At 47.3% G+C, this 26676-nt stretch overlaps 1 protein-coding gene across 9 annotated transcripts; it reads right to left on the minus strand.

The window, feature by feature from the left end:
* Positions 1-1326: 1326 nt before the first annotated feature.
* phactr4b (phosphatase and actin regulator 4b) lies at positions 1327-26470 on the minus strand. Of its 9 annotated transcripts, none has more exons than XM_076012607.1 (16): positions 25974-26470; positions 20631-20740; positions 20288-20332; positions 13122-13286; positions 12734-12814; positions 11096-11584; positions 8693-9031; positions 7540-7671; positions 5486-5978; positions 4703-5010; positions 4409-4601; positions 4210-4265; positions 3842-3903; positions 3622-3759; positions 3356-3432; positions 1327-2917 (listed from the first exon to the last, which is right to left on the minus strand). In XM_076012607.1, the coding sequence occupies exons 3-16, from the start codon at positions 20298-20300 to the stop codon at positions 2902-2904; spliced, it is 2562 nt and encodes an 853-aa protein (XP_075868722.1). In that variant the 5' UTR covers positions 20301-20332; positions 20631-20740; positions 25974-26470; the 3' UTR covers positions 1327-2901. The 9 variants fall into 9 exon arrangements, with proteins under 9 accessions (XP_075868722.1, XP_075868721.1, XP_075868723.1 ...); XM_076012606.1 differs by having other exon boundaries at positions 25918-26470; XM_076012608.1 differs by lacking the exon at positions 25974-26470 and adding an exon at positions 24964-25119.
* Positions 26471-26676: the final 206 nt, after the last annotated feature.

Here is a 26676-nt window from a genome sequence, read left to right on the forward strand (position 1 = left end):
CGTTCAGCGCGCCTACAAGCTCATTGAATGGGGCTAGCCCCGTTAGCATGACACCGAAACTACAAAATCACTATATGCCCTCAAAACGGCCTGCATGCTGCTCTGTAAATGACATTCTAGTTATTATGCCTATTGTATACAAATTGAGCGCTGATATTTACTGACCCGTTATATCCAGATGGCAATTGTCCTAAAAACAGATCGTAGCACGACCTGTAGTCGGTTCCCGGTTGCTAAATTACGAATCAGAAACGCAAATACATGTCCCGTCCCGTCCTTTTCTGCGTATTATTGGCTACTCCTCATGACGTCGCGTCAATGCAGCAGAATACTTTATTGTGGTTGGTCATACTACACAAGAAGGCGTTCGTTTAGTGAAATACAATAGTGATTGGTTAAAGAAATAACAAATAGCCGTATTCAACCAATCAGAAGCAGGAAATGAAACCCCCGCCTTATTAAAGTTTGCTAGGTGGCTGTGGTGAGGCAGAGCGTCCCGGCGTCAAGATTTGACAGTTTTTCCTCATTTGTTTACATAAAAATACTGCTACTTGAGACACAAAGACCACAACATGGAACTCATGCAACAACTCCCTGAACTAATTTTCCTGAACGACAAGCGTAATTCCTGCTTTACACTCAAACTTAGTTCTAAAACCCCACATTTTTCGTGACACTACACACAATTCTCTGTATTTGGCACAATTTTCATGAAGAAAATCTCTTGATTTCACAAGAAAAACTCTTTCAAAATTCTAAGGATCTGCAGGATTTGTGTGTAAACAATTGAGAAAAACGGTAAACGTGTTTCGCAAAACAAACAAAAACAGAATATCAATTTTGTACTTGGAATGTTTTACTTTCACAGAGGAGGTTCAGAGGAGGTATGGGCAAGGGTGGTGATTGTGTGCGGGCAGCTGAGGGGAGGAGGAGGAGAGATGCGAAGAAGCAGGACAGTTGATGGGGACTAGTGTTGGAACACAGTCAGACCCGTTTAAAAAAAATAAAAGAAAAAAGATTTAACTGGTTTCCCCAGTCCTGATCCTGATCCCCTATGGTGACGACCTGGCGTTCCAACCCTTACTGTGGCCTGAGATGTGATTCAGGCCTCTCCACACCTCCCTGGCATTGTTCTTCTCCAGGTGTTTCTCAAGCCTTTCTTTGTAGGCCTTTTGGCCTACAAAACGGAATCTATCAAAGGCTTTTGCCAAATTATCTTCTAAATTGTCACAATTAACACAGCTGAACTGCCAGCCACCAGATGTCACTGCAGGCCCATTTTCTTTCTTCTCCAACTACGTACATATAATGAAATATCAAACAATATTGAGGAATAGTATTATTTTTAATTCGATCCAGAGGTGACTATTTACAATTAAAAAGAAAGCCCATTAATCCATACAATTCCACAGTCAATTATAAATGAACTTAAATTTTACAGAGGTTACAGATTCCATTTTTGAAGCATGTGATCATTAATTGTTACTTTTTGCTTAAAAAAATAGCAACCTATAATACTTTAATATTTATTTATTTTTTCATTTCAAACCAAAGGAAGACAAGATATACACAGGCATCATTTAAACCTATATTAACCTGTACAGAGCACAAAGAACCCTGTAAGCTACTGGCCAGACAACATTACAAGATAAAACAGTTCTGCAATTAACAAGAGGTTCCAGCCAGAATGACTCCCTGTTGACCGTTTGTACACTTCCCATTTCTGTAGTGTGTTCTTTATTTGTTTATTTTTTTTTACTGTGTGAGTGATTCCCTGATCTATACCTGCGGCAACTTACTTTAAATTCTTAGGACTGTCATTAGTAGCATGACCCTATCAGTATGGCAACAGTGTTAACTGCACATTTTCTTTTCTTAAAGGGAGGTACAAAAACTCATACAAAAGTATAAAGGATGAAGAAGTAACGCAGAGCTCGGGGATTCTGCATTCGTCCATGCAGCGGAGAAAGGAATTCGTTGACGTGAAAGGAAAAAAGAAAATCCTTAGGCATTGGGTATGTTTGCTTGGCACGCGTAAAATAAGAACCAGCCTCTTGATCTGCTCCTTTCACTATGTCTACATTGACGCTTAACTGGCCACCTCACATCACAACCATAAATACAGGCAAGCCACATTCAAAAGGCTCAAGTAAAAGCTGTTACTACTCATGTATGTGATCAAAATTACAATATAAAATATCTTGTGCATAACAATATCTTGTAATTACTTCTGTCCAGGTTCCATTCCAAGGTATGACAATAATTAGTCTGTACAGTTTATATAAAACATACACAAGATCCCAGAGATGTCCAGTTCTGTAACAGATTATTCCTGTCTTCATTCTCCAGTTTTTGTTTGCTGCAGCCGCTTGTCTATTATTACTGTGAGGAGTATGCATTATTGTTACTTATTATTATAATATTACTTACTGGTGTAGTTACTGTGTGTTATTACATTAAGAGGATGAAGTAGCTTTTCCACACCTTTTCTACAGTAAAGAAGAAAAAGAAAGGCAACACAGAATGAGGCCGCATTAAAGGTAGTGAGTAGATCCAAGTCCCTGAGGGGCACCACAAAACAGCAGACTGAGAGTAAAGCCCTGTAGGTCCTCTGTCACTTCACCACCTCGTTGGCACGTAGTTCCCCCTGTCGGCTAGGAGGAGTACTGCATCCAGCCCACAGCCACTGCCTCAGTTCAGCGAAAGCAATGCAGTGGGAGGGCGATGGAGGGAGATCGAGAAGCGTTTCAATTCCGCGCTCCTCCAGAGTGAATGATCATCTGTACATTACATTCAACAAACGTAAAAGGGCAGTCAGTCAGTCAGTCAGTGTGCAGAGGGAGCAGCTTCTTGCCACGCATTGATCTTCAGTGCGTCATTATCCAGAGGGAAGGAGCAGCGCTATGGCCGATGAAACCTAAAGGAAAAAGACACCATGAGTAATGAGCAGACATTTAATATTCCAATGAAATACTAATATAATAATTTTTTTTTTTATTAGAAAAAATATATAAATATATATATGTATTACATTCCCGTTATAATCAGTAGGCATTTTTACAGTACAAGGTCTGTAATTTTATACTAGGATAAAATCACAAATTACTGCCATAAAACATTAGACTAAAACCCCACAATTCATGTGAAAAAGTTTTAAGATATTAAAAAAACACATTTATTGGTTAGCATTACAGAAAACAGCACATTAATACTGAATTGTCTGTAAAAGGAAACATGATTTTCTTCTCTTACATTTCCAGTAAGTACAACATTTCAAGACAACCCTTTTCTCCCAGCCTTTGGCAAAATTCCATATGGACAACACACATGACTAATTCAAAATAGAAAAGTGCACCTTGTGTAGATTCTGCTCTCTTCATGAACCTCCATTTCAGTGCTCTTGTAATCGTTGAGCTCCTTCCTGATGGCTGCCTGGATCAAACAACATGGAGAGAGACTGTCAGTGTGAGGAGAACTTAAAAAGAAGGAAACGCGCTCTCATCACATTTGAAGTGAAGAGTGGTTGAAAAAAACAAAACCACTGGACTGCAGGGAGAGAATGGTGGGCGGGGCGCGGGAGACTTTATTGATTCTGCAGTAGGAGGCAAACTAAGCGAGTACCTTGTCAGCAGGAGTCAGCTTGGTCCAGGGCTTGTCAGCTCTCCGATCGTAATCCTGGGCGTCGGTGACTTCCACGTACTCGTGGAACCTCAGGATTTTTCGGGCCTGCAGCTCTGCGACGGTTGGCCGTTGACTCAGCTGCAGGAAACAGTCGTTAATGTCACTTTTTTGTGCTGCAAAGCAGAGACGGAGATATTTGTTGTGGATGTGCGACACTCACCTTCCTCGTCAGCCGCCGCTTGATCTCTCGAACCTCAGCTTGCCTGTCGGCCTGATTTTTGGCTGGAAAACAGGAGGGAAAAAAAAAAAAAAACAACAACGGAGCTTTATTTAGAAGCCACGTGAATGCCTGGTTTGATGTGAACCGAGAGAAACGGAAAGAAGCTCTAAAAAAAAACAGGACAGCATTCCTTGTTCATAGCAATCTTAGTCTTTCCTTGCTGTACATTTTAAATGATCTACATATACAAGAGACATCTTAAGTCCAATATTAGATTGAAGCATTAAAAAAAACTAACAACAGAATTCATCATATTAGTCAGGGCATCATTCGATCCAGTTAAAAGGTGATGAAAAGTTGAGACTAACGGTGCAGGATGTTTCTTTGCTCCAGCTCCTCAGCGGTGGGCCTCTGGCTGAGTCGTCTAAAGCAAAGGAAGAAAAGATGAAGAAAACAGGAGAAAAACTATTTTTAAACATTTTTTTTTTATCACAATAAGTAGGACAAAGATCTAAGAAAACATCTCCTGGAAATACGCTTTCGATCACACGAGGACGACGTCCTCACCGAGTGAGCGCAGTGCCGATCTGCGTGCGGATGGCCTCCCACTGCTCTCTGCTCTGCCAGGTGAGGCCCGTCTGTCCCGGAGGCTGCTCGTCTCGACAGCTCTTCTCCTGGATGAAGCGGTCCGGGGCGCAGGGACGGCTGCTGAGTTTCAGGGCCAAGGTGTCCTTCCTCTTCACCCTGCTGGCCAGGGCACCTGAGCGGGGACGAGAGATCGCGTGTGAAGCACAGCTTGAAAGTACCAGTGAACGAATCGCGACTTGCAATGGCCGTGAAAATGAAGGAATTCAGTCTTACTCGGTGGGGGCTCGTCCTCCGAGTCTTCGTCCGAGTCTTCGTCTTTGTACAGCACTGGGCCGTCGGAGTCGCTGTCCTCCCCGTGCATGTTGTGCTCTTCGTCCTCGTCCTCCTCGTCCTCGTCCTCTTCCTCCTCGCTGCTGTTCTCCCCCGGGATGATGCAAACACCTGCGTCTCCCACCAAACACCTGCGACTCCTCGGCTCCAGCTCCGGCTGAGGGATCTCGCCGTCATACTCCTCCACCTCTTCATCGTCAACATCCTCCTCCTCATCATCCTCCTCCTCCTCAGAGTAGTCGTCTTCAGCCCTGGTGGAAGTAAAGCATCAAGAGACATGGTCACCATTACTGTGAAATACTGAAAATAATGTGTTATCAAAATAATGTGCGCTTTTCTACATGTTTATTTTTTGCTGTTCTGAAAATGTACTGAACCAAAGCTGAGGTTCTCTAAAATAAGCTCCATCTAAAATATGGTCCACTTTTACATTGAACTACACAAACAGCATCATTCAAATAGCTCCACTTCAAGCAACAACAACTATAATAATAATGAGTGAATTACTTTGAACAGAATTTGTGTCTTTTAAACACAACGGTGTCAAGGGTAAGGAGTAGAAAGTACAGAAGTACAAATGTAGGAGGTAAAAGTGAAGTCTTCAGAAAAAGAAATAGTCAAGTAAAAAAGTACATACACCTGAAAAATCTACTCAAGTACAGCACCAAAGCATTTGTACTCTGTTACTTCCCACCGGGGCTGCGTCATCGTTTTGCAGATACTTACAGTTTGAGCGGCTGGATGCTGACAGGTAAGGGTCGACCCCGGTCCACTTGGTACTCGGGCGGAGTCTCGAAGAGCAGCGTGTGGGCGCGCTGCGAGCCGTCGGGGTGCGGCTGAGCCGGGCCGGAGCTGGACAGGGCCCGCTGGATCATGATGTGCAGCGGGATGGGCGCCGGCCGCTGCGGCGACTCCACGGTGGGGCTGGGCGGGTCGAACAACATGGGTATGGGCTGGGGCAGCGGGTGGGGGTAGGAGTGCTGATGGTGCAGGTGGTGCGAGTGGATGTGCTGGCGGGGGGGCGAGGGGGGCCGGTGCGTGGGCAGCGGGGGCGACGGGGGAGGGGGAGGCAGCTGGAAGTGCTCCTCCAGGGGGAGGTGGGAGGGCTTGACCAGGCTGTCCTCCGTGCTGCGCTTGGTGACCGGGGTGGTCCGCTTGGGGGGCATCGGCGGCGAGGGCTTGGCCGGCGCTAGCTGGCCGCCAGGTTGGCTGAAGTCGACTGCAAATGGACAAAACATTATTTAATGAAAGATTACAGCTAATAAAAGCTGCTGACTGTTGACGTGCGTCATCATTTGCCCTTATTGGAAACAAAAAAGGCAATGTCAGACGAAGCTGTTTGAATGACTAATGTACCTGAATATTCCACTACTACTGTCCTTCTCATCACTGTCCTGCACTGTCGGAATAACGTGTGATGATGTGTTTGTGGGTGTGGGTGAGAGGAGAGCCTCCATCACAGAGAGATTCTGGATGCAGGTGCACACTGAGCTCTGTTTGGAGGGAGTGATACTCAAAACAGAGAGGATGTCCTGCAGGTCTGTTCTGAAAACTACACCACTAATGGTGAAGGCAGAGCTGCAAAACCAGAGTTTTCTAATAATAATAATAATAATATGTTCTATGAAAGCTCCAAAAAACCTGACCAATGTTGGCACAAAGCTGAAGTACAAAATTATAGATTCAGGAGAAGCATTTCTTCATAAAAAACAAACAAAATATAATGTTTACCTTCAAAATGATGAACTCTGTTAATTCTCAATAATAGTGGAATATTAGTGCACACGAAAAGACATTTTCCATTTGACTCGCAGGTTTTTTCCCCCTCCCGCTTGGACATGAATGCACATGCAAGCGGCGCTACATGTGCATCGCGCTGCACATGAAGGAATCTAAACCCCAGGGATTAACACGGCTGACTGAGCATTACGGCGCACATACAGCTAGTCACATCACATGACCGCGTGGACATGAATGCACACGCTGCCCCGGTGAACCCGTGTGCAGCATGTGCCCCGGGTTTCACACGGCCTACATGCTCAGCGCACAGATGACAAACCTGTTGTCGAGCTCATCAAGCGTTTGAAAGCCTCTAAACGGAAGGTTGCGTTGCAAAAAAACCCTTGTGTGTGTGTGTGTGCGTGCATGCACAGTGAATACTTAACACTCTACGGTGCAGCTTTCAAAGCGTCATCAGTTTTAGCAGCAGTAGCCGTGCATGCGGTACAGCAGACTGAAGTCGGCAGCACTTATTGCTCATTGAAATATGACAAAGCTCTCACAGTAGAACTAATTTGCCTGCTCCATTCGTTCATCCGGCCGTCCATTCACTCACTCACTCACTGACATCCATCCATCCATCCATCCATCCATCCATCCATCGCGGCTGAGCGGAGGCTGAGTGGATTAGTGCTGTGAAACTGATGCATCGCAGGCCCCCCAGTGTGAACCCTTCCAAGGGGGCTCTACCCCTGGTTCGCATGCCCAGCGTGAGCGAGCGGCATCGGGACCACTCAGCTACGCTCACACACGCAGACGCTCATTATATGCATGCGGCCACTGTGTCGTAACATCCACTGAAAAAGCAGTCACGGCCAGCGAGTGTAGGGCGCAGCGGAGGGGGGGGGGGGGGGGGGGATGTGTTTTGCAGCCTGACAGAGACGCAAACACACGAGGTGGGAAGGAGATAGGGGGTGGGGTTGTGGAGGGGGGTGGGGGGGGGTGAGGCAGGTTGTGTCCCGGACATGTTCAGCCTGGCCACAGCGATACCATCTTTTTACCTGAGCGCAGGCCCCCGGCCCGCCGGCAAAGGTAGACGGGCAGCGACAGGTAGACGTCATAGTCGCACTCTCGCTTCCAGCAGGACCAGTAGAGCGGAAGCTGAGCGTTCTCTCCCCCCTGCAGGGCGGAGACTAACAGGGACGAGACGAGGAGGCCTTCACTAGGGTGCCTTACCACTGGCGGCGGGTGGGGCCTCCTATTGGACTCTATGCACCGGCAGACGCCGTGACGAAGAACGCTTGTCTGGGCCTTCTCCACATATGTGAAGGTGTTTTACAAACTTTTATACATTGGACTTTCATCCATATGAAAAGAGTTGTAAAACTTGATGACAAGGTGTTGTGTGTGCAATGTTCCTCGGAGAGACTTTACTAACTAAAGCTCCAACATCACCTGACAACTGCGTACGCATTCTAATATGGATTTTAAAGATTGTTTTCTTTTAATCTTTTTCACAATATTAGTGTTGTCAGTTTCAATGATGATTATTTGATCTAAAATAAAATTCTAAGTTATTGTTTGCATTAAACTCTTAATATGAAAAAGGATAACCAGCACTGTGTAGTTCTGGCAAACAAAATAAAACAAGATGCCTTTCAGAGAAAAAGCAAAAGTACAACTTGGACTGTTTCTCTCTCTATAACTATGTATGCATATATATTTATATTGAGAATAACCCACATCATTAAATTGGCGCAGACATGACCCATCTCACACAAGACACCAACAATATCATTAGACCAGCTCCAAAAGTTCCAATTAATCAAAGCAAACAGCCCGAGTGAAACCAAATATCCCACAAGTGCCGCAGCGACAGCAGACACCTCCAGTCGCACTTCCTCTTCCTGTCTGTGTGTGACAGCAGCAGAAACATTGAGTCACTGGAGGAGTCGTTATCTGCCGAGTGGAAAGCAATGAGGAAAAGTTGCAGCTAAAACAGCCCGAGCGTAATAAGGAATTAGCTGGGGAAACACTTCTCAAGCTGCTCTGATAACACCAGTAGCGCCGTCACCAGTGTGTGTGTGTGTGTGTGTGTGTGTGTGTGTGTGTGTCGCTAACCCTGCTGCAGACTTCTGTGCAATTATAGTTGCAGGGAAAACTACGTGCGACTGGAGCGTCGATTCCAAAGACCACTGGTGGTGCAGGACTCACCAAGCATGGGAGCGTTGCCCCTGTTGATGGGCTTGGGTGGGGGCAGCGGCGGCTGCTTGGTGCCCTGAGAGCTGGAGGTAGGGGTCAGAGACGACGGCTGGGTGGAGGCGCCGGCGGAGGACACGGAGCGGACCGGCTTCCCTGCCGCCGCCGCCGCTGACGGCGAGGAGAACTGGCTGCCCGGGTGGTTGGATGGAGTGCGAGGGGATGACTTGGCGCCCTGGTCGGGGCCCGACGTCATCAGCCACTTGGGGGGCATGACGGTCTGTTTGGGCGGCAGGGGTTCACGCAGGGTGTCCCTCAGGGAGTCAGGGTCGGGGACAAAGTGGCTGTCGGACTCTTTAGTAAAAAAACAAACCAAAAAAAATCATGATGGGATGTGAATGAATTGGGATATTTTTCCTGCAATATACTTCAGCAATGACCTGCCACGACTTGCTTCTGATTGGAGTGGAGCTTAGGGTTACAGTAAGGGGTGCAGGCAAGGAGCATTGGCCTATCGCAAGTAAGTAGGGGCAGGGTCTTGCTGAAGACCATTGCAGACCTTTCTCACCCCGGCTGCCACCTTTTCCACCTGTTGCCCTCTGGCAGACGTTACAGGGTGCACAAAACCAGAGCCAACACACTCAGAAACAGCTTTGTCCCCGGAACCATCAGCTCTTTAAACACACCAACTCACTGAGACATAAACAAACAAACAAACTTGTGCAATAACCGAGTAAAAACTGAGTGCAATATCAACCATCCTTCTGTAATAGCTGAGTGCCACTTTAAGTACCGTAGATGTATTTTTCTAAATTGCAAAATTCAATGACTTATTTTATTATTATATATATTTACTCTTTGTATATTAAGTTTGTTCATAGCATTGCTATATTTTATTTCAATTTTCGTTCTATAATGCACTGAATGGAGCTGCGCTCCCAATTTTGTTGTGTACATGGTCATACAATGACAACAGAGACTTTGACTTTGACTTGTAACAAAACCGGGCCACTTTAAAGTGGGAAGCTTAAACAAAGCCGCCGACGGAACACATCCGATATTAACAGCAAGTTGTTCCAAACAGAAAAGAACTCGACAAAAAAGCTTTTTCATCAGCAGACGTCGCTAATTTCAATTTGGTTCATCTTGTTTGGTTTCAGAAAGTGAGCAGCGATGCGCCGCCCCGCCGCCTCTGTTGGAGGGGGTCGCATTATCGAGGGATCAGCTGTGAAGATAAACAGAGTGGGCAGCTGCAATTATGGAGGAAAAGCACACCTCCCCGAGCCCAGCCCTCACTCCTGCTCCCACGCCTTCTCCTCCGAGCCGCCGCTCTGCAGTTCAGGGTTATTTATTTGCGGACGAGCTTTAATCATCGTGCCGTCACAGAGGCGGAGAGGAAATCATTCGGTGGGAAGGAGGAAGTGAGCGCGGAAGAACAGAGAGAGAAGAAAGGAGGACAGAAAGCAGGATATGTGATAAAGATAGAAAGAGAGTGGGAGAGGGAGAGAAGAGCGGCAGCAGTTAGAGACAGAGAGGAAGAAAGAGAGACGGAAAAAGAGAGGAATTTAAGCAGGCAAGACGGAGGAAACAGAAAGCAAGCGAGAGGAAAATGAGGGAAACATTGTGCTAATTAGCAAAATCAAAGCAAACGTTTAGTTGTTGCTTATAGTTAAAAGGACTTGGTGATTTTTCAAATTTATATTTTCCTGATTTAATTACACTTGCTACATAGCGATAGATGCTTTTTGTGTCTACAAACAACAGAATGCAAGACAATTTTGGCTTGATTCCCTTTTCTATAAAAGCCACGAGCGTCGTTTGTCAAGTGAGTGAGAGAAAACTGGCAGATTGACACCTAACAACAGCTACAAAACACCCTATTATCATTAAGTGCTAGCTGTGGCTCTTCACCAATTATCACGGAGCAGAACTGCGCTCGCCTTAAAGGGGCAATAATGGGCTCGGTGACGGTGGCACGTTAATTAGGAGCAAAGCGAGGAAGAGAGGACAAGCTATTCCCTGGTGCTCCTGAATAAGAAGCGGAGCTGGAGCAGGGCCCCCGGGAGTCCACACGGGCCCCGTCTATATCTGGGCACACGAGCACGAGACAGTGACAGCAGGACGGAGAAAATAGCCGAAAAACAGCCAGACTGACGGAGCACCGGCTCTCAAACACGAGTGAAGGGCACAAAAGTTGTCAAACGCACTCGTTTGACTTTGTGCCGTGGAGGAAAACAAACACTAATCAATAGGGATGCACCCATACCGGTACCAGTATTGGGTATCGGCACCGATACCGAGGTTAAGTGCTCTCCTTGTACTCGTGAAACACGTGCCGATGCATCCCTCACAATCCTCTTACATGATTGCATTTCTTAAAAGATTCTTTTCTTCCAGCTGGTGCGCGGGGACCCTCACCTCGGCGGGCCCTGCCCTCCTCGGCCGAGGCGTGTCGGGGAAGGGTGGGCTTCCAGTCGGCCTCGGCCGGTCGGCTCCTCCTGCCGTCCTCCGACGGGGCTTTCTGCAGGCCCGGCCTCTTCTGGCCGTCGTCGGGGTGCAGCCGGCCGCCACCGCCACGCCGGCCCCCTCCCTCCTCCGGCTGCCAGACGGCGTTGCTCTTCCACTCGTCCTCGGCGTGCGCTCGCCCCCCCCTCCAGCCGTTCTCGTGCAGCCCCGCCGCCCTGGGGGTCGTGCCCCCGCCCCAGCCCCTGTCCGAGGGGGAGCGCAGCCTGCGGTCGTCCGGCTGCGCCAGCCACGCCGGGTTCATCCGGAAGTCCGAGTCCAGGTGGGCTTTGCCCTGGTTGCAGGGGCTCCTGCCGCCGCCCACCCCCACCCCCACCCCGGCGCTCACAGGGAGCGTGTGGCCGTTCTTCACGTAGTGCTGCTTCACGTTTTGTGCATCTGGATCTGCGTCTGAACAAACATGAAAACATGAAAAAAATCAGGAGACATGAACAATTCCGACACAACTGTAGCACGGAAAAAAAAAAGGCACCGAGGCTCCGAGTCACCAGCAGGAAGCTAAATATTTATTTAACCTAAATTATTCACATTGTCTTGTGCTGCGTCTTTGTTTGGACTGTGGAAATCCTCAGTAGTTTGTTTCTTTCCATCGCCGGCATTGAGTGAACCATAACAGCGGTGGTTGACGATGTTTGAACCAAAGCCACCAACCCACATTGCTGTGGATACATCTGTAACATTCAACAATACGCGGCACTGTACTGTACTGAACTGTCAGCTGGTTCTGCCCAGTCAGTGAGCAAAAATCCCCTCTGACTGAGTACAGAAATGTCCCTTTGAACACCGATGTCTGGTGAGTTTAGTTTAGTTGTTTTCATTTATTTTAAACACGTTCAAAAATACAATAAAAACAAAAAAGATAGATTAGAAGACGCACATGCAGTAACACGTAAGAAACAACACAATCCAGATCAGGATGATCAAACACATCTTCTTAACATTTAATGTACATAAGAGCCGAGTCGACACCAATCTCTGATGTGATGTAACAAACTTTTTTTATTTTTATTTTTTTTATTTTTTTTTTACCACTCTGAAAAAACACGGGTGATATAAGGAACAGTTCTTTCTCTTGCAGCACTGACAAAAATGAAAAGGGGTCCTTCACTCGGAGGCCGGCAGGCAGAGTTTGTGTGTGTTTAGGGGTGACGGAGGAGCAGCTGTAGGTTTAATAAATGGGCTTCAGCAACAGCGGGGCCTGCATTAAGTTTGCACACACGCTCCTCTCAGAGCTATTTTGCCGCAGGGCACAACTCGCTCCACTTTTTCCTCAGCTCTGGAGAGCAGCTTGCCATTTGAAACAGAAATGACATTACTCTGGGAGAGAGAGGCGGGAAAAAACAGGCAAGGTGAAAGCAAATTTGCCTCATACGAGCGTCAGACACCTGCTGTTAGGGAGTACAGTGTTCCTGCCATAATGTACTGATAAATCGACTGTACCGCGCGTGGGTGTGATAGCCCGGGGGCTCCGACGCTGTCAAACACAGACAACACGGTGCAGAAACATCAGATGAATCACAGAGGCGCTCTTACCGCTGTCCTGGACTTCTTTCAACAGGCCCTGTTCTATCAGCTCCTGCCGCGTACGCCTCGTCGACATCTTCCTCTCCAGCTCTGACAGAGATAAACACAATGAACGTCACACAACACCATGGTTTCTTTTTTTGTGAAAGGAAAAACATGCACCGCAGTCAAATCAGGTCACATTTCCAGTGAACTCGCTCACAACCCCAGAATACAAATATTCCAGTTCAGGGGTTCCTGACTCGGCAGGATACTTTTCTTAGCAGTCTATTGTTTATTGTGTAGGAAAGGCAAAAAAAGAGGCCTGTGACTCTCAGTCAGTGAGAAATGTCGATGAAAGCTGGATTGAACAGCCGCTCGCTCACTTCCGTGGAGACAATGAGTTTGTGCCACCAACCTTCCGAAGTTTCCTTGAACCTCTCGCTGCTCTTCTTCTTCCTCCACTTCCAGGGCTTGAAGATCTTGCCGAGGGTGGAGAACTTGCCCTTGCGCTTCGGGGTGCTGTCCCCCGTGCTGCCCCCCTCTCCCACCATTGTGCTCTGGTGCTGCTCAGCTTCGTCATCTACATTCAGAAAAAAAAATAAAGAGTCGTCGTTTGTATGTGAACATGTTTCAAGATATTTAAGCAAAGCACAATATTATAAATATATGTATATATATTCATATATATATATATATATATATACATACACATATACATATACACATATAGATATATGGAAGTGCTCTCATAAATATGTACATTGACAGTAATTAAAAATAAGGTAAGTCCTAATGATAAAAGCACAAAATCTCCACCAGAACATTCTTCTTCCTTCCAGTCTTTCAGGCCGTTCAGGAGGCCAAACCGGAAGGCAGTCCAGCCATTCTGGAATGCCAACATTGACGTGCATAATAACAGTCTCACATCCAATCCTCCGATCATAAGGAGTGAAACCTGATGAACCGCCCGGCCCTACAGAAGAGAATAAATGTTCTAAATGTTCTCACTGATTCGTTGCATAAACTTGCTCATTATGGTCTGTTAAGGAAGCGGGGCGGCTATCTCTTTGGCAAGGCCGAGCTTTTCCACGTGTCCCCAGTGAACAGGAGAGGTCAAAACGTTGGCTCTCATCCAGCAACTTTGCCCGCTAGGTGTGATCGTTCTTTGGCCCGGATGATGATGTGGGCCTTATCAGTTTTTCAGCCCTCTGGACCTTTATAGTAAACGAGAGACTCACACCAGGACGCAGTCAGACAGAAACAGAGGCATCAGTTATCACACACACACACACACACACACACACACACACACACACACACACACACACACACACACACACACACACACACACACACACACACACACACACACACTGTATATAGCTCACAATCAGGGCACAGCGCTTCTCATTACCATATGCCATTTAGAGGCAAAGTGCTCCACTTAATGATATTCTGCCGTCGTCACCGCATATTGTGCGAGGTGTGATTGACAGGGCCGCTGATGAGGTGCCAGCCTCGGCGACTCTTCCAACATTCGCTTTCTCAAGGCTGCAGCTGCTGCGCTCGGCAGACTCAATATTTACCGGCGGGGGAGACAGCAGGGTTCGATCTGAAAAGATCGAGTTCTGGGCCCAAACACAGGATGTCTCGGAGACAAATATGCGTTCGCAAAAAACAAAGCAAAACTGAAACGTTTGACGTGACGCAGATAGGGAGGCCAAAAGAAGAAAGGAATTCCTGGAAATAAACCAGTAAAAACAATGGGTGCAAATGGACAGACTGCTGCGAGGGAGCTGGCAGGCTTCCCGTCACTATCTTACTAAGGGACATTTTAGCTCAGCGGACGGCTGCTGACACAAGTGGCGAGGCCTTTTTACCCGCTGAAGGTCAAGGTCTTCAGGCGGCGCTCTGAAAGTTTACCTCCGTCCCTGCTGTTGGGGTCAGAATTTGATCCCAAGCCGAGAACTGAGTCTGAAAAAGAAAACTATGAAACGCTTTGGAGCAGTTTAAATGAAAAACAAGAGAAAAGACTTCACATCTACCTGGTAGGGGGGTGTTAAGTGTCCAGCTCGCATGGTTGCAGGATTTAAAACAGCATGCCATCGGAAAGTGGAGAGCATCCAGTGGGCCCTGAATCAACCCCCGTGGTATCTCCAAGGAAGGAAACGCCCCTCCGCCCCCCAGAAAAGAGGGATGAACTTCAGAACTTAAGCTGGAAGACTGAAGGACTGAGGAACATGTCCGCGCCAAGGAGGGGTTTGGGGGCGGGGGGCGACTCGGCTTATGTTGGCAAAGTCGAGATGTGAGGATTCAGACCAGCTGCCATAACATCCAGATTAAGCATCGCTCACGGCAGCCTCCCTGTGAAGCGGAGGCTCGTCGGAGGCCAGCAGAAGCAGAAGCAGGGCGACAGCAGCCGCTGCAAGTTCCTGCCAAACCTCCGCGGTGGCACGGAGACGCCGATGGCGGGCGTCTATTTGAAAGCGATGACCCCCCCTGCCCCCGTCCCGGGTATCCTCAGGAGGCACCGCGCGGCCCAGCAGTTTTCAGAAAAAAAACAAGGCCAAATGGCAGGGGGGGAAACGTCCAGAAAGAAGAAACATCCCGTCAAATATCCCGCTGGAGACGTCCCACGCTGCGAATCGCCGTTTCTTCCGTGGTGGAGAGGACGCCCGGGCGCGTGGTGGCACTCCAGACGTCCCGCCGGGTTTAAGGAGTGTGGGAAACGGTAGCGGAGGGTGAAAGAGCCACAGAGTGGGAGGGAGGGAGGTGGGCTTGTGGAGGGGGTCAGCCTGGAAACACAGGGAGGAAACGCCACCCCACCCTGATTCTGTGACAGGGAACAATGACAACCTCCTCCCTTTGGCGAACCCGGCAGCGCTCTCGTGGAAAAGCCAAGTGACACAGGACGCAGCGGTGGCGGTGGCCCGGCAACACTAACATGGCGCCATATTTACACTGAGCGACAACGTTTCCATACTGGACAAGAGCTGGAGTTCCAGTGGCAGCGCTGTGTAATCAGCAGCTCTGGCCAGATAAGAAGGCGTAGCAGTCAGGAAGCATGTGTGCCTGCCTGTGTGTGTGTGTGTGTGTGTGTGTGTGTGTGTGTGTGTGTGTGTGTGTGTGTGTGTGTGTGTGTGTTTTTCCTCTGACGTACCCCTCATTCCTCAAGCCACACCCACCACTACTCACTCTTGACACCTCCTCCCACAGAGGCCAGATTTCCCTCCAACCTCATGATTCACTGAGTCACGGCGAGCCAGGTCAGGTGAACGCCGGGCTGAAGGAGAGTGTTGTTATGAACGAGCTGGACTTTAGCCGATGTGATCACTTGCATAAGAACCCGGCCGGTACCCTCGGTAACCCAAATCCCCTCCTACCCCCTCTTCCCCTTCCCCGGGGCCAGAATATTAACTTTAATCTAAACCTGAATTGGATTGCTCAGATTTCAACTCTTAACGTCGTTCGTCCCTCCTGGCAACCTGCAATTCACAGCATTTTTCATTTGGTCTTAAAATTTCAGTGGATTACATAATTGCGGCCCTTTATGGATATCATGGCAGGAGGTATGAGAGAAAGAAGCTACAGTCTGCTCCAAAAACGAACACGCAAAGAAGCCAAAGTAAAAGCAGGGAGAAGCTGCTAGTCATTGAAAACAATGGCTGCAGATGAAGAGAGCAGTGTTAGAGTGAAAGCGTCAGTTATCTTACAACTGGACAGCATTTAAAGAAGGTGTTATGCCACACAAAGCCCAGGGCTACACAAAAAACACCTCTCATTGAATACACAACTTTTTGCTTAATCTCGGTAGTGGTAGTTAGCACGTTAGTAGAACCCCTGCTGTGAAAACCTGCATCATTACACAAATCCATCTATCACATATACAATATCTGGAAAACAACTACACAGAACACGAGAACACAAATGTCCAACATTGCACTGTGGGTGTGTTGGACAGCTGAGATTCATCGACGAGATCACAATGATTGCACATTCCTTGTGGTGATGAAAGTGAAAGGAGGAAGGAGGGAGGGGAGGGGGGAGAGGAAACTGCACCGCACTGATTACACAACCCCTCGGCCTCAAACCCTCGACAACAAATGCGTGTTAAAACACAACAACACGTCGTGTTGTGCGCTCAGCTTTGAGGAGTGAGAAGCGCTCACAGACTGCACCGGTGAGTCTCGACACTCACCGCCATTGTTGTGTTGCTGTGGCTGTTGTTGTGGGTCCTGAGATGGAGCCTCCAGGCGGAGGCTCTGTCCCATGGTCCAACACCCCCCCTCCCCCCGAGGGGCCCAGAGGAAGCTGCTGCACCTGCTGCTCCTCCAGCGACCTCCCGTCACCTCCGTCTCAGCTCTTCACTTCTCCTCCGTGCGTCTCCCCGTCTCACTTTCTCCTTTGTCATTCCCTTTCCTTCCGTTCCTCTCTCCCTCTCACACAATCTCCTTAAGACCTTCCCTCCCCTCCAGGAGCCGGACTCCTTCTCCTTCTCCCTCCCCCTCGCCCTCCCTCCCCTCCCCTCCCCCAGGCTGGCGGTGCAGGTCTGCGCTCACTGAAGGATGCCAACCATTCCAGAAAGCGGGATGAGTTGTGTTTTCAGTTGGCGGGGTATGGGGCGGTGTTTGTACTTAATACCGGATTTAAGATGTTGCGTCTACTACCTGGAGCTGCGAGGAGAAAACTGCACAATAGCTGCGTTTCCCCCTAGAATTGAGCAAAACCTAAATATTGCAATAAAAAACTGCTCACGGAAACACCAAAACTTTTCAAATATGGCTAAAAGGTTTAGACGCTCTCATGAGGTGGTTTTTCAGATGTATCAATACAGAAGGATATCACAAAAGTGTCATGGAAACACTTTTTTTTTTCGCATTTACATGTCAGCGGACCTGACGTACGGGGTCACAATCAGTTGTCAGGGACCAGTTCACTTCAGGTGAAAATAGCGCGTTATGATTGGACGGAAGAGGAAATGGAATAATTTTTTTTTTTACAAGTAATCAAAAAGAAAAATACAACAACCATTCTTGACAGCAGACAAACAAACAAGATTTTACTAGAATTCCGGCCATTCAATGGAAACACCTGCAGATCGCAATCGTACTTTGTCGAGACTTTTAGAAATATCGCCTTCATTTTGCGCCAAACTGTCAAGGAAACACAGCTAGTGACAAAGGAGATGAAGCGGCAGAGCCTCAAAACCTCAAAGCTGACGCCGACCAGTTAGGAGCCCCTCTGGCTGACACGCTGGAGGCACTGTTCTCTAAGCGTTCCAGGCGCTCAGATGACAAGGAGCAAGGAAGACGGAGCTTCACAATGTGTTTGTGTTCCTAAATTAGTGATGCAGACAGACCGGAAAAAAAACCAAGAAGACCAAAGCCCAGATTTAGTCTGAACGTGACGGATGGAGCGCAGCGCTTTTGAGCTGCTTCAATCAATACAGTCAATTTGGAGAATGTGAAACAGGAACATTTAGTGGTGAAACGCTGCAGAAATGTTGTGGGTGTTTGAGAAGGTGCTGCTCAACGCAATGATTGAGAATGAGCTAGTGTTGGAGAGAAGAGCGCACCAACTGAGGCCAAGACATTGTCAAGACTAGAGAGTATCGAGACAAGACCATGACATTATATGTCAAAGAAAAATAACAACAAAAAAGAAAAAATACCTTTTTTTAAAAAAAAAATCAAGTTTGCCTCTAAATCAAACAGCAGCATCTATTTTCAGCAAAGTATCTTTAAATCATTTTCTGTCACATTTTGCTGCTTTGCCAATTATTTTGAACCATTTTCAAAAAAAACAACAACTTTGCTTCATATAATTAAAAATAAAATAACTAGGAATAAGGGGCTGCATCACTCTGGGTGTCAAACTGAGCGTAAAACAGCAGCAGCTGAATTCTTTTCCGTTATTATCATGTCATTGTAGTGTTGGCTGAGTCTTGACTGGTCTTGATTAAAAAAAAAAACAGAGTCCACCCAGTCCGAGACCGAGACAAGACCCAGTAAAAATGCCTCAGAGTCCGAGACCGAGACCTTTAAAAAGTGGTCTTGAAACCGGTCTTGAGACCAAGATCAATCTCCAGTACTACAACACTAGAATGAGGACAACTTGTTATGGGAGAAATATACGAGCAAAGGTCAAAGTGACATATAGGGAAGATGTGTTAATTGGAAATGCTGAAACTTCCTCATCCAGCATGCTAATACACCAGCGCTGGTATTGTTCCCGGCGTTTGCCATGCGAGTCACTTCTCCAATGCCTCCAGATAACAATCTTGCGCACATTTCAAAGTCATTCATCACAATTTGAAAGGTCTGGGATGCATTAGCATGCGTTTAAATGGTGCTTGCCAAGGACAGCTGCAGCATTTAGAGCTAAAACACCGAGGCGGGTTTTCTGTAAGCTGAAAGACAAGCAGGAATGCAGACCGGACCCCCTGAGTGACTTCTCTGATTCCTTTAGTGGACCTGTGTATCTATGTCCAACTGCTCCTCAGTGGGACCCGGAGCTTTGTCATGGTGCCTGGATAAATCAGAGTTTTTCTCAGCGTTTGGCAGCATTTCGCATTGAAGCGCTGGTGTGTTCGACTGAGTTCTTTTTCTCTCCCTGTGCCCCACATACACCCTGCACCCCGGGCTGGCTTCCAGAGAGAGCTGCGCCAAAATGCATGAGCCCAGAACCTGTTGACCTGACCTGGAAAACAGACTGGGCCAGGCCGCCGCAGCAGGTAAGGAAAAGTGACGCAGGAACATTCACGTACTGTGATACTCTGCATAAACCAGTGGTTGACCAGCAGGGGTTATTCAACCACCAATGCACCGACATGCACCAAGGACCGTCTGACCTCGGCCAAAGGCTAAGATGTAATACACATAACATGCTGATGTTGTTTTGTATTTGACGGAATACATCAAATAACAGCAAAAAGCGAAACAAAATTACAGAATTGATGAAGCATCTTAACCACCAAGCACATTTTTAAAGACTCGCAGACACTGGGTGTAGATGTAGGAGGTTGGCACGCCTTAACGTGACTGTGCGGCTGGCCGGTAAACAAGTAGCAGAAGGACCAGAACCACACACAGAGTGCATGTGATTCTGTCACTTTCTAGTGTAGATGCTCGCAACTTTTTGCACAAAACTCCTCGTCTCTTGTCATCATCCCGAAAGAGTTTCAGGGAAAATGGAAACAGGCATTGTAATTCTCCTTTATCTGATTAAAAAAAATCTGTGCTACACAAATGTAAGCTAATTGCTGTGAGATAAAACCTTTTTTAAGCTCGGAAAATGAGTACCAATAGTCAGCATGGGCCATTACGGAACTCTGCAACACTTTGTCAAACACAATGCAGACAGAACTACGCTGGCCTGGGAGGAAATACGAAAGTTTTTAGAGGAACTGATCATCAATCAGGCGATGAGGTGAAGAGGATGTATTGCCAGTATAACCAGTGGCGCGTAATAGGAAGAAAAAGTTGAACAGACTGTGCCCAAGTTACAGTGGCAGTGTAGCGGAGCAACAGCATTTTAACACTACACTTAGCAAACCACGAAAAACAACAGCTTGGTACTCACCACGATTTTCCATTACAGAGTTTGAGGCACACCAATTAACGGCTCCTGGTGGAAATAAAAGACACAGTCTGAGTAATAAGACAAGTTTAAAATGTAAGCTGAGGCGCACTGTGTCAAACCGACAAAGCAGAAGCTGCCACTTAGTTCGTCACACCTGTTCACTCTCGCTAAACACACAAAAACAGGTTTGAGTTTACAAAAATTAGTCATGAGTTCAATTCTTCTACACTTCTAAAGTGGGGGAGGAGATCAGTTGAAGCACATCAGCGAGTGTTTTAGATGGCTGAGATGCTTCTGCATGTGACCTTGGCATTTGTGACAGGAGATTTTGTGTGTTACATACACGATTGAAAGTCATTGGTGGGGGTGTGGGTGGTCCTCAGCAGCAGTCGGTCAGTATCGTCTCAGGTCTGCAGCATGCTGAGGATGGCAGCTCCATCCATCTTAATCCCTCTGATAAAACACATACAAACATGATTATGAGCGACATCAGCGACAACATGATGGACATATTGAAACTAGATAGCATTAACACTTTAACTGTTTTGATGTTATGAGGACAGAGTGAAGCATAAGGTGTAAATTAGGCCTGAAACCACTGTACACTTACAGGTGACATGTGCATGGCTGTTAACAGTATCTGCCCATTATTTACTCACACAGACTGGAGATGTAGCACCATGTGTAAAGGTCACAGGGGAACTACTACAATTAGCCTCAGGGAGGCTAACAAACACATTTCCTGTGTATTATTAAGGTGCCTAAAATCTGCAGATCTGTTGCCTTCTTTTTTTACGCTGAGTATCAAAAGAAAAGAGTTTGTTGAAATAAGTGTGGGAGAGGATAACTTAGGATTGGAAAGACATTTTGTTAAACCATATGCAACTTTCAGAGGTGCAAAGTAACTTCAAAGACAAATGAGTGTAGAGCAATGAGAGAACACGAGAATGCAATGAATAAAAGCAGAGAAAAAGTGAAGTCATTGTCAACAATTACAACACAGTGTTCAATCATTGAGCAGAGACAACAGGAGCTTGGCTGTTGGAGGGAGAGAGGGAGAGAAAGAGAGGGAGAGAGAGAGAGATCCTGAAAACTGGGATGACCACAGCATGAATGGACTCCTGCGAAGTCCCACTGGCAGTCGTGTGAAAGACGTGGGGAGACTTTGATTCCAACTGCGTATTGTCTAAAGGTTGAAACACTGTCGTCAGACTTCAGTCATCACTTTCAAAACACATACTCAGACCATTAAGTAAGTGGCTAGTTTGTTGTTTGTTTATTTGTTCAGTTTTTGGAATTAGACTCACAAGAGAGCCATGGGGGTCAAAGGCATCAGGTGAAAACATTGATTGCAGTTGAATGTTGAGGCTGGCTGGAGCGGAAAATCTCCCCCACTTATTTCCCTGTTTTCCTGTTGCTGCATGTGCCACCCACAATTCTTTTTGTTTGTCCAGAAAGTGTCTGAGAACGGAGTACATGGAGAAAAACGACTACTCTAAAATGGTATTTTTTTTCAGTCACTGAGGCACAACGACAAAAATTCATCAAATTCTACACTTAGACAACACTTCATTGACGTATTCATAATGACTGCAATGAATTGGCTGTCGTCATTGGCATTTTGCATAACTAAGACAAGGACCCATTAAAACATGTAATGCACCAGGAAAAAAAGAAAAAAAAAAAGAAGAAAAAAGCAGTTCAGACTTGACATTGTCAAGCATCATTACGGTTCGTGAAAACAAGTGACGGTCCATACACTCCAGTCGGTCCCTGATGGATCCTTGCGGTGCTTTAATGGCACTCCAGATCATCTCACAGCAAATTACCCTCCAAACCAAACTGAGGCAGCGCACGGAAGTGGAAGGCCCTCTGGACGGCGTAATGGTTTGCACAAGAGTCCAATTGACAAGACCGTTGACAAACGCATTCAAGGATCAATGTCTAGCGAGCAGTGCAGTGAGGCGGTGCGGGGCTGCATCGCACTGGTGCGCACCAGTCAGATGCGTTAACCCGCAAACATTCCAGAACACCACGAAACACTTCTCGGTCTTTTTGGCACAATCTCAGATCCCCTTTTGTGGTGCCAATTTACTGGCTGGTTCAGATGTGATGTTTCTCACGAAAAAAGAGGAAGCTCGACTAATAACAGGCCGTCTTTGCAAAGGTCAACATTACAGCGCAGAGCCGCCGTCCAACGGTTTGTGCGACTGTGTTGCAGCTTCAAAACGAAGGACTGGGGGAGAAACTCAACACCGCCGAGCGGATTTCTCCGTGGTCGGAGATGAAATTTTTTACACTCCCACCCCAGTACCGCAGCCTTGGCTGAATGACTCAAAATAATCGAGCCGAGTGGCGAGCGCTCGGCTCCGTCCAGGGAGAGGGAAAATATCTCCGCTGCTTGAAAGCGGCTGCAGCGGATTTGAAAGGCAAGAGGAGCCTCGAGCGCAGATCATTTTTCCACCGTTTCAGCCGCGTTACGCACAACTGTGATTCAAATACACCAAACGTCTCAAACAAAGGCAAAGTGCATGAGCTGATGGGTCACCTAGATAACTGTTCTGACTTGCACATTCTGCCAGACTCTCAACTTGCACTTACGAAAAGGGATGTTGAAGGTTCCTTATTTAGTTTAGTTGGACTCTCTGCGGTGCTGCGCCACAGTATTAGCGAGATGCCAAACAGAACCAAGCGCCCGGCTGCTACGTCGCAATTCTGTGACAGATGAAGTAGGTGACACCAGTCCCATCACTTCCAACAGATAATATGAGCATGTTCTAAACCATCACGACAAACCACCGAGCTGAAATCTCACACAGTGACGAGTTCTCCGTCAGATTAAACAAGATGAGATTCCTTCTTCGTTCGAGCTTCCTTCCCACAGACACCCTCGCAGGCAGACTGCGCCACGCAGCAGGTATGTGAAAGTAGCCTTTAAAGACCGCCTGGAAGTTGCAAACTGTATAATCTTCGGTGGAGTGCACACACCCTCGCCGTTGCACTCCACTCGCACTGATTCAATTACGATGGGAGCGGAAATGGCAGCAGCTGGCCGAGTTATGCCATCTTTAAATAGCAGTGCAATTCTCATTCCAGGGTTCTGGTTTTTAAGCGCAAATCATCGGCTGCGTGCTTCAGATTTATGCACAAAAAACACAGTTCTTCACAGTTCTTCGAACAGATGGCAAACAACTGATTTAAAAAAAAAACCATCAGGACTAACGTCAGGCTGACTGAAGCTAAGAATACTCACAAGTCTGCTGTGAAGAAATGACTGGGGTGCGCGGAGCGGACAAAGTGGCTTCATGAAGCAGGGTCGACACGCACAAGCTGCCTTCATGCAACACATATCTGAGCAGCGGAGTCACCGCATCGCCCTCAAAACGGGACGGATGAGGGCGTCTGCTCTCAATCCGGGCCGGGTGAGCGCCGTCATCGAGCCTGTCCCAGAAAGCCTCGCTTCACCACAGGGACCCATGGCCCAATTTTACAAGGAGCCCAAAATGATCCGCGCTGCTGCTAAAACCCACCACCACCACCTCCTCCTCCCGCCAGCCCAGCCCAGCCCAGCCCAGCCCAGCCCGAGCTCCACCTGCACCAAGACTGCAGAGCAAAGGGGCCATCACTGATGACTTCAATGCAGCATCCTCAAGATGGGGCCGTCCAGCGCTGGCCTGTCGCCGGAGGCTGCTGCCGGGGGCAGGGCGGGGGTGGGAGGAGACATTTCAGCTGAGGAAAGAGCCCTGGAGGAATCTCGGCCCTCATCCGTGGTCTAACCGACTCAATCAGGTCCGGCTGACAGCTTGACCATCGTGGTCGCCTCTTAATGGCCCATTAAACCTGGAGGACTTCCAGCGGGAAGGGGAGGGGGAGAAGATGCGAGCTATTAAGCAGCACATCCTTTTTTCTAATCCTTAGAAAGAGCACTTTAACTTCTGAAGGAAGAGAGTGTTTGTTACAGTGGCAGCAGCATATAAAATACACTTACAAGCACACAGACATAATTACAGAGTAAAAAGTAATATATTATAAACAATATGAATAGGATAAAAACAACATAGTTACAATACTGTGCACAGGTGACGAGTGTATGAGGTAGTGTTGTGATTATTGCGATGCTAAATATGCTTGAGATGGAAGCAGAGGAAGTGCGAGTTTAGATAAGGCGCCCGTCCATGACAATGAGTGCAATAGATGTAAAATGAATGGCACAGTCATTTCCCCTGACAAAATATTAAAATCTCTAAAGATTAAAGTTAAAAAGTTATAACTATATTTAAAAAGGGCCCTAAAACACGAGGAAAAAAACACTGAATGCACACATTTCAGCGTGCACTGAGGTCACCGTGCTGCGTTAGCCTCGACGCAAACTGGCATTTAAATAGATTACGTGAACGTCTCCCTCCAGAAGAAGAAGAAAAAAAAAAAAAAAAACCTAACAACCGAAGGTGTCCGTTAAAATGCAACACAACTATAAACATGAATGCGAATATACGCCTTCTTTCCAGCGATGCAGTCAGTGGAGGATGCGAGAGCAAGTGTAGCGCATCTCCCATCTTCGCCCCTCTGACTCCTTTAATTGGATGTGAATTGAGAATCTGCTTCGTATCGCCGACGTAAAAGCTAACTAGCGCCCCAAACGCTGCGTTTTTTGCGAAGCAAAAGGGTAGATTTACCTGCCGTCGGCTCGGTCTAACCGCGTGGAGGGGATCACATTTCATATTTCACATTTGTGTTCAGAGCTTCTCCTCCTCCTCATCATCAACCCTTCGCCAGCCCGCCTTTAAAGCTCTGCGCGTCGCGAGGCGAGAAGAGCGAGCGGATCTCGCGCCAGTGGAATCAAGGAGACTAAGAAGTGTGGCACGAAAGCGAAGTGGCTCGCTGCGGGCTTCCGGTTGTCTCTTCAAAAGAAGAGCATCCTCGACGAGATAGGTTTAGCACAAACCTGTTATAAATTCCACACATATATATATATATATATATATATATATATATATATATATATATATATATATATATATATATATATATATATATATATATATATATATACATATATACATATATACATATACATATATATATATATTTTTTTAAAGGAATGTGTTAAAGAATATGTGTGTTTATGTTTGGAGGGGGGGGCGGCGTTTGGTTTGTCGTAAAGACAAATCAAACGTGACAAAATGAAGGGATAGAGCGAGCTTATTATTGGAGTCGAAGCGGAAAGCTTGGATTGCCACATGTGATGAAGGAATTGTGTCTTCACAAGATGATAGTGATTTTTTTGTTTTTTGTTTTTGTAAGGAAAATATGTGTGTTTGGAAAGGGGAGGGGGCTTTAAAAAAAAACGTCATAAAAGTAAACCAAACGTAACAAAATAAAGCGATAAAGCGAGCTTATTATTGGAGTCGGAAACCTTGGATTTTCATGCGTGATGAAGGAATTGTGTCGTCAGAAGATGACAGTGCGGTGTGGTGTGGTGTGGTGCGGTGTGGTGCGGTGCTACACCGTCACCTCGTCGGTGTTCCGCTCAATCACCACCTCTTGGTGTCAACAAAACGACCACCATCACCCGTCGAGGCTACAGCCTGCTAACATACACAAAACCTCCTCCTTCTAGCAACACGAACCTTCAATGTGCATTCGGCGAAAAGGGGGCCATCCGGCAGCAGAGATCGAGCCTTACGCCACACGCATCCTTTGTTGTGCACGCTCGTCCGTGCCGTGGAAAGCGGTGGAGTTTGCAGGCTGGTCGGAGCAGCGGTTTTTCTAGCCGCAGCGGTGTTTTAGCGCCCACACTCTCATTCTGCTCGCACATCCACGGTGGTGATCCACGCCATTGCAAACCCGCACGACAGGCACGGCGATGCGGTCTCCATCCGAGCCCGTCAAGTTGTTGTTGGATCCAAAGTCAGGTTGCTGGCTGTCCACGGAATGTTCACTCCAGACCCAGACTCAGACCCGGCGTGTTTCAGTCGCTTCCCAGCAGACCCCCGGCGGTCCCTCTTTACCCCCTCCTAGCCACTCTTGCCTTCACCAGCTCTTACTTTAAAATCAGCTTTACACCAAAAGTCCAGCTCAGCTCATCATCTCACACTTTCCCCCCTCTTCTAGTGCCCCCCGGACGGTCCAAACACTTTGACGCATTTACCGGAAACCATCCGGAGCATCTCGGTCCCGGTAGTTCTCGGCGGAAGCTGCAGCTCCTCTGTGGGCGTTGAGAGCGCGGCTCTTCTTTGTTGTGCGAAGACTTCAGTACCCACCAGGCTTTGCATTGCATTGATTTTTTTTTTTTTTTGGATGGCCCAAAGGGGGGGCGAGCGAGCGAGGGAGCATTCCGTTATATTGTGCAGATGGCCGCAGTAACCGACGAGGACATGTCAGCACCT

Source organism: Nelusetta ayraudi, unplaced genomic scaffold (genome assembly GCF_046127955.1).
Source record: "Nelusetta ayraudi isolate G7.1 ecotype Tasmania unplaced genomic scaffold, CSIRO-AGI_Nayr_v1 ptg000136l, whole genome shotgun sequence".
In the NCBI taxonomy this organism is placed as follows: domain Eukaryota; kingdom Metazoa; phylum Chordata; class Actinopteri; order Tetraodontiformes; family Monacanthidae; genus Nelusetta; species Nelusetta ayraudi.

What these genes read in the sequence shown, in the direction of transcription:
- phactr4b (XM_076012604.1), bottom strand. Translation starts at nt 16,977, where the DNA reads ATGGGACAGAGCCTCCGCCTGGAGGCTCCATCTCAGGACCCACAACAA. An exon ending in GTTCAAGGAAACTTCGGAAG is followed by an intron (nt 12,815 to 13,121) that starts GTTGGTGGCACA and finishes TATCTCTGTCAG; the next exon opens with AGCTGGAGAGGAAGATGTCG. An exon ending in GGGCAACGCTCCCATGCTTG is followed by an intron (nt 7,672 to 8,692) that starts GTGAGTCCTGCA and finishes CGTCCCTGTTAG; the next exon opens with TCTCCGCCCTGCAGGGGGGA.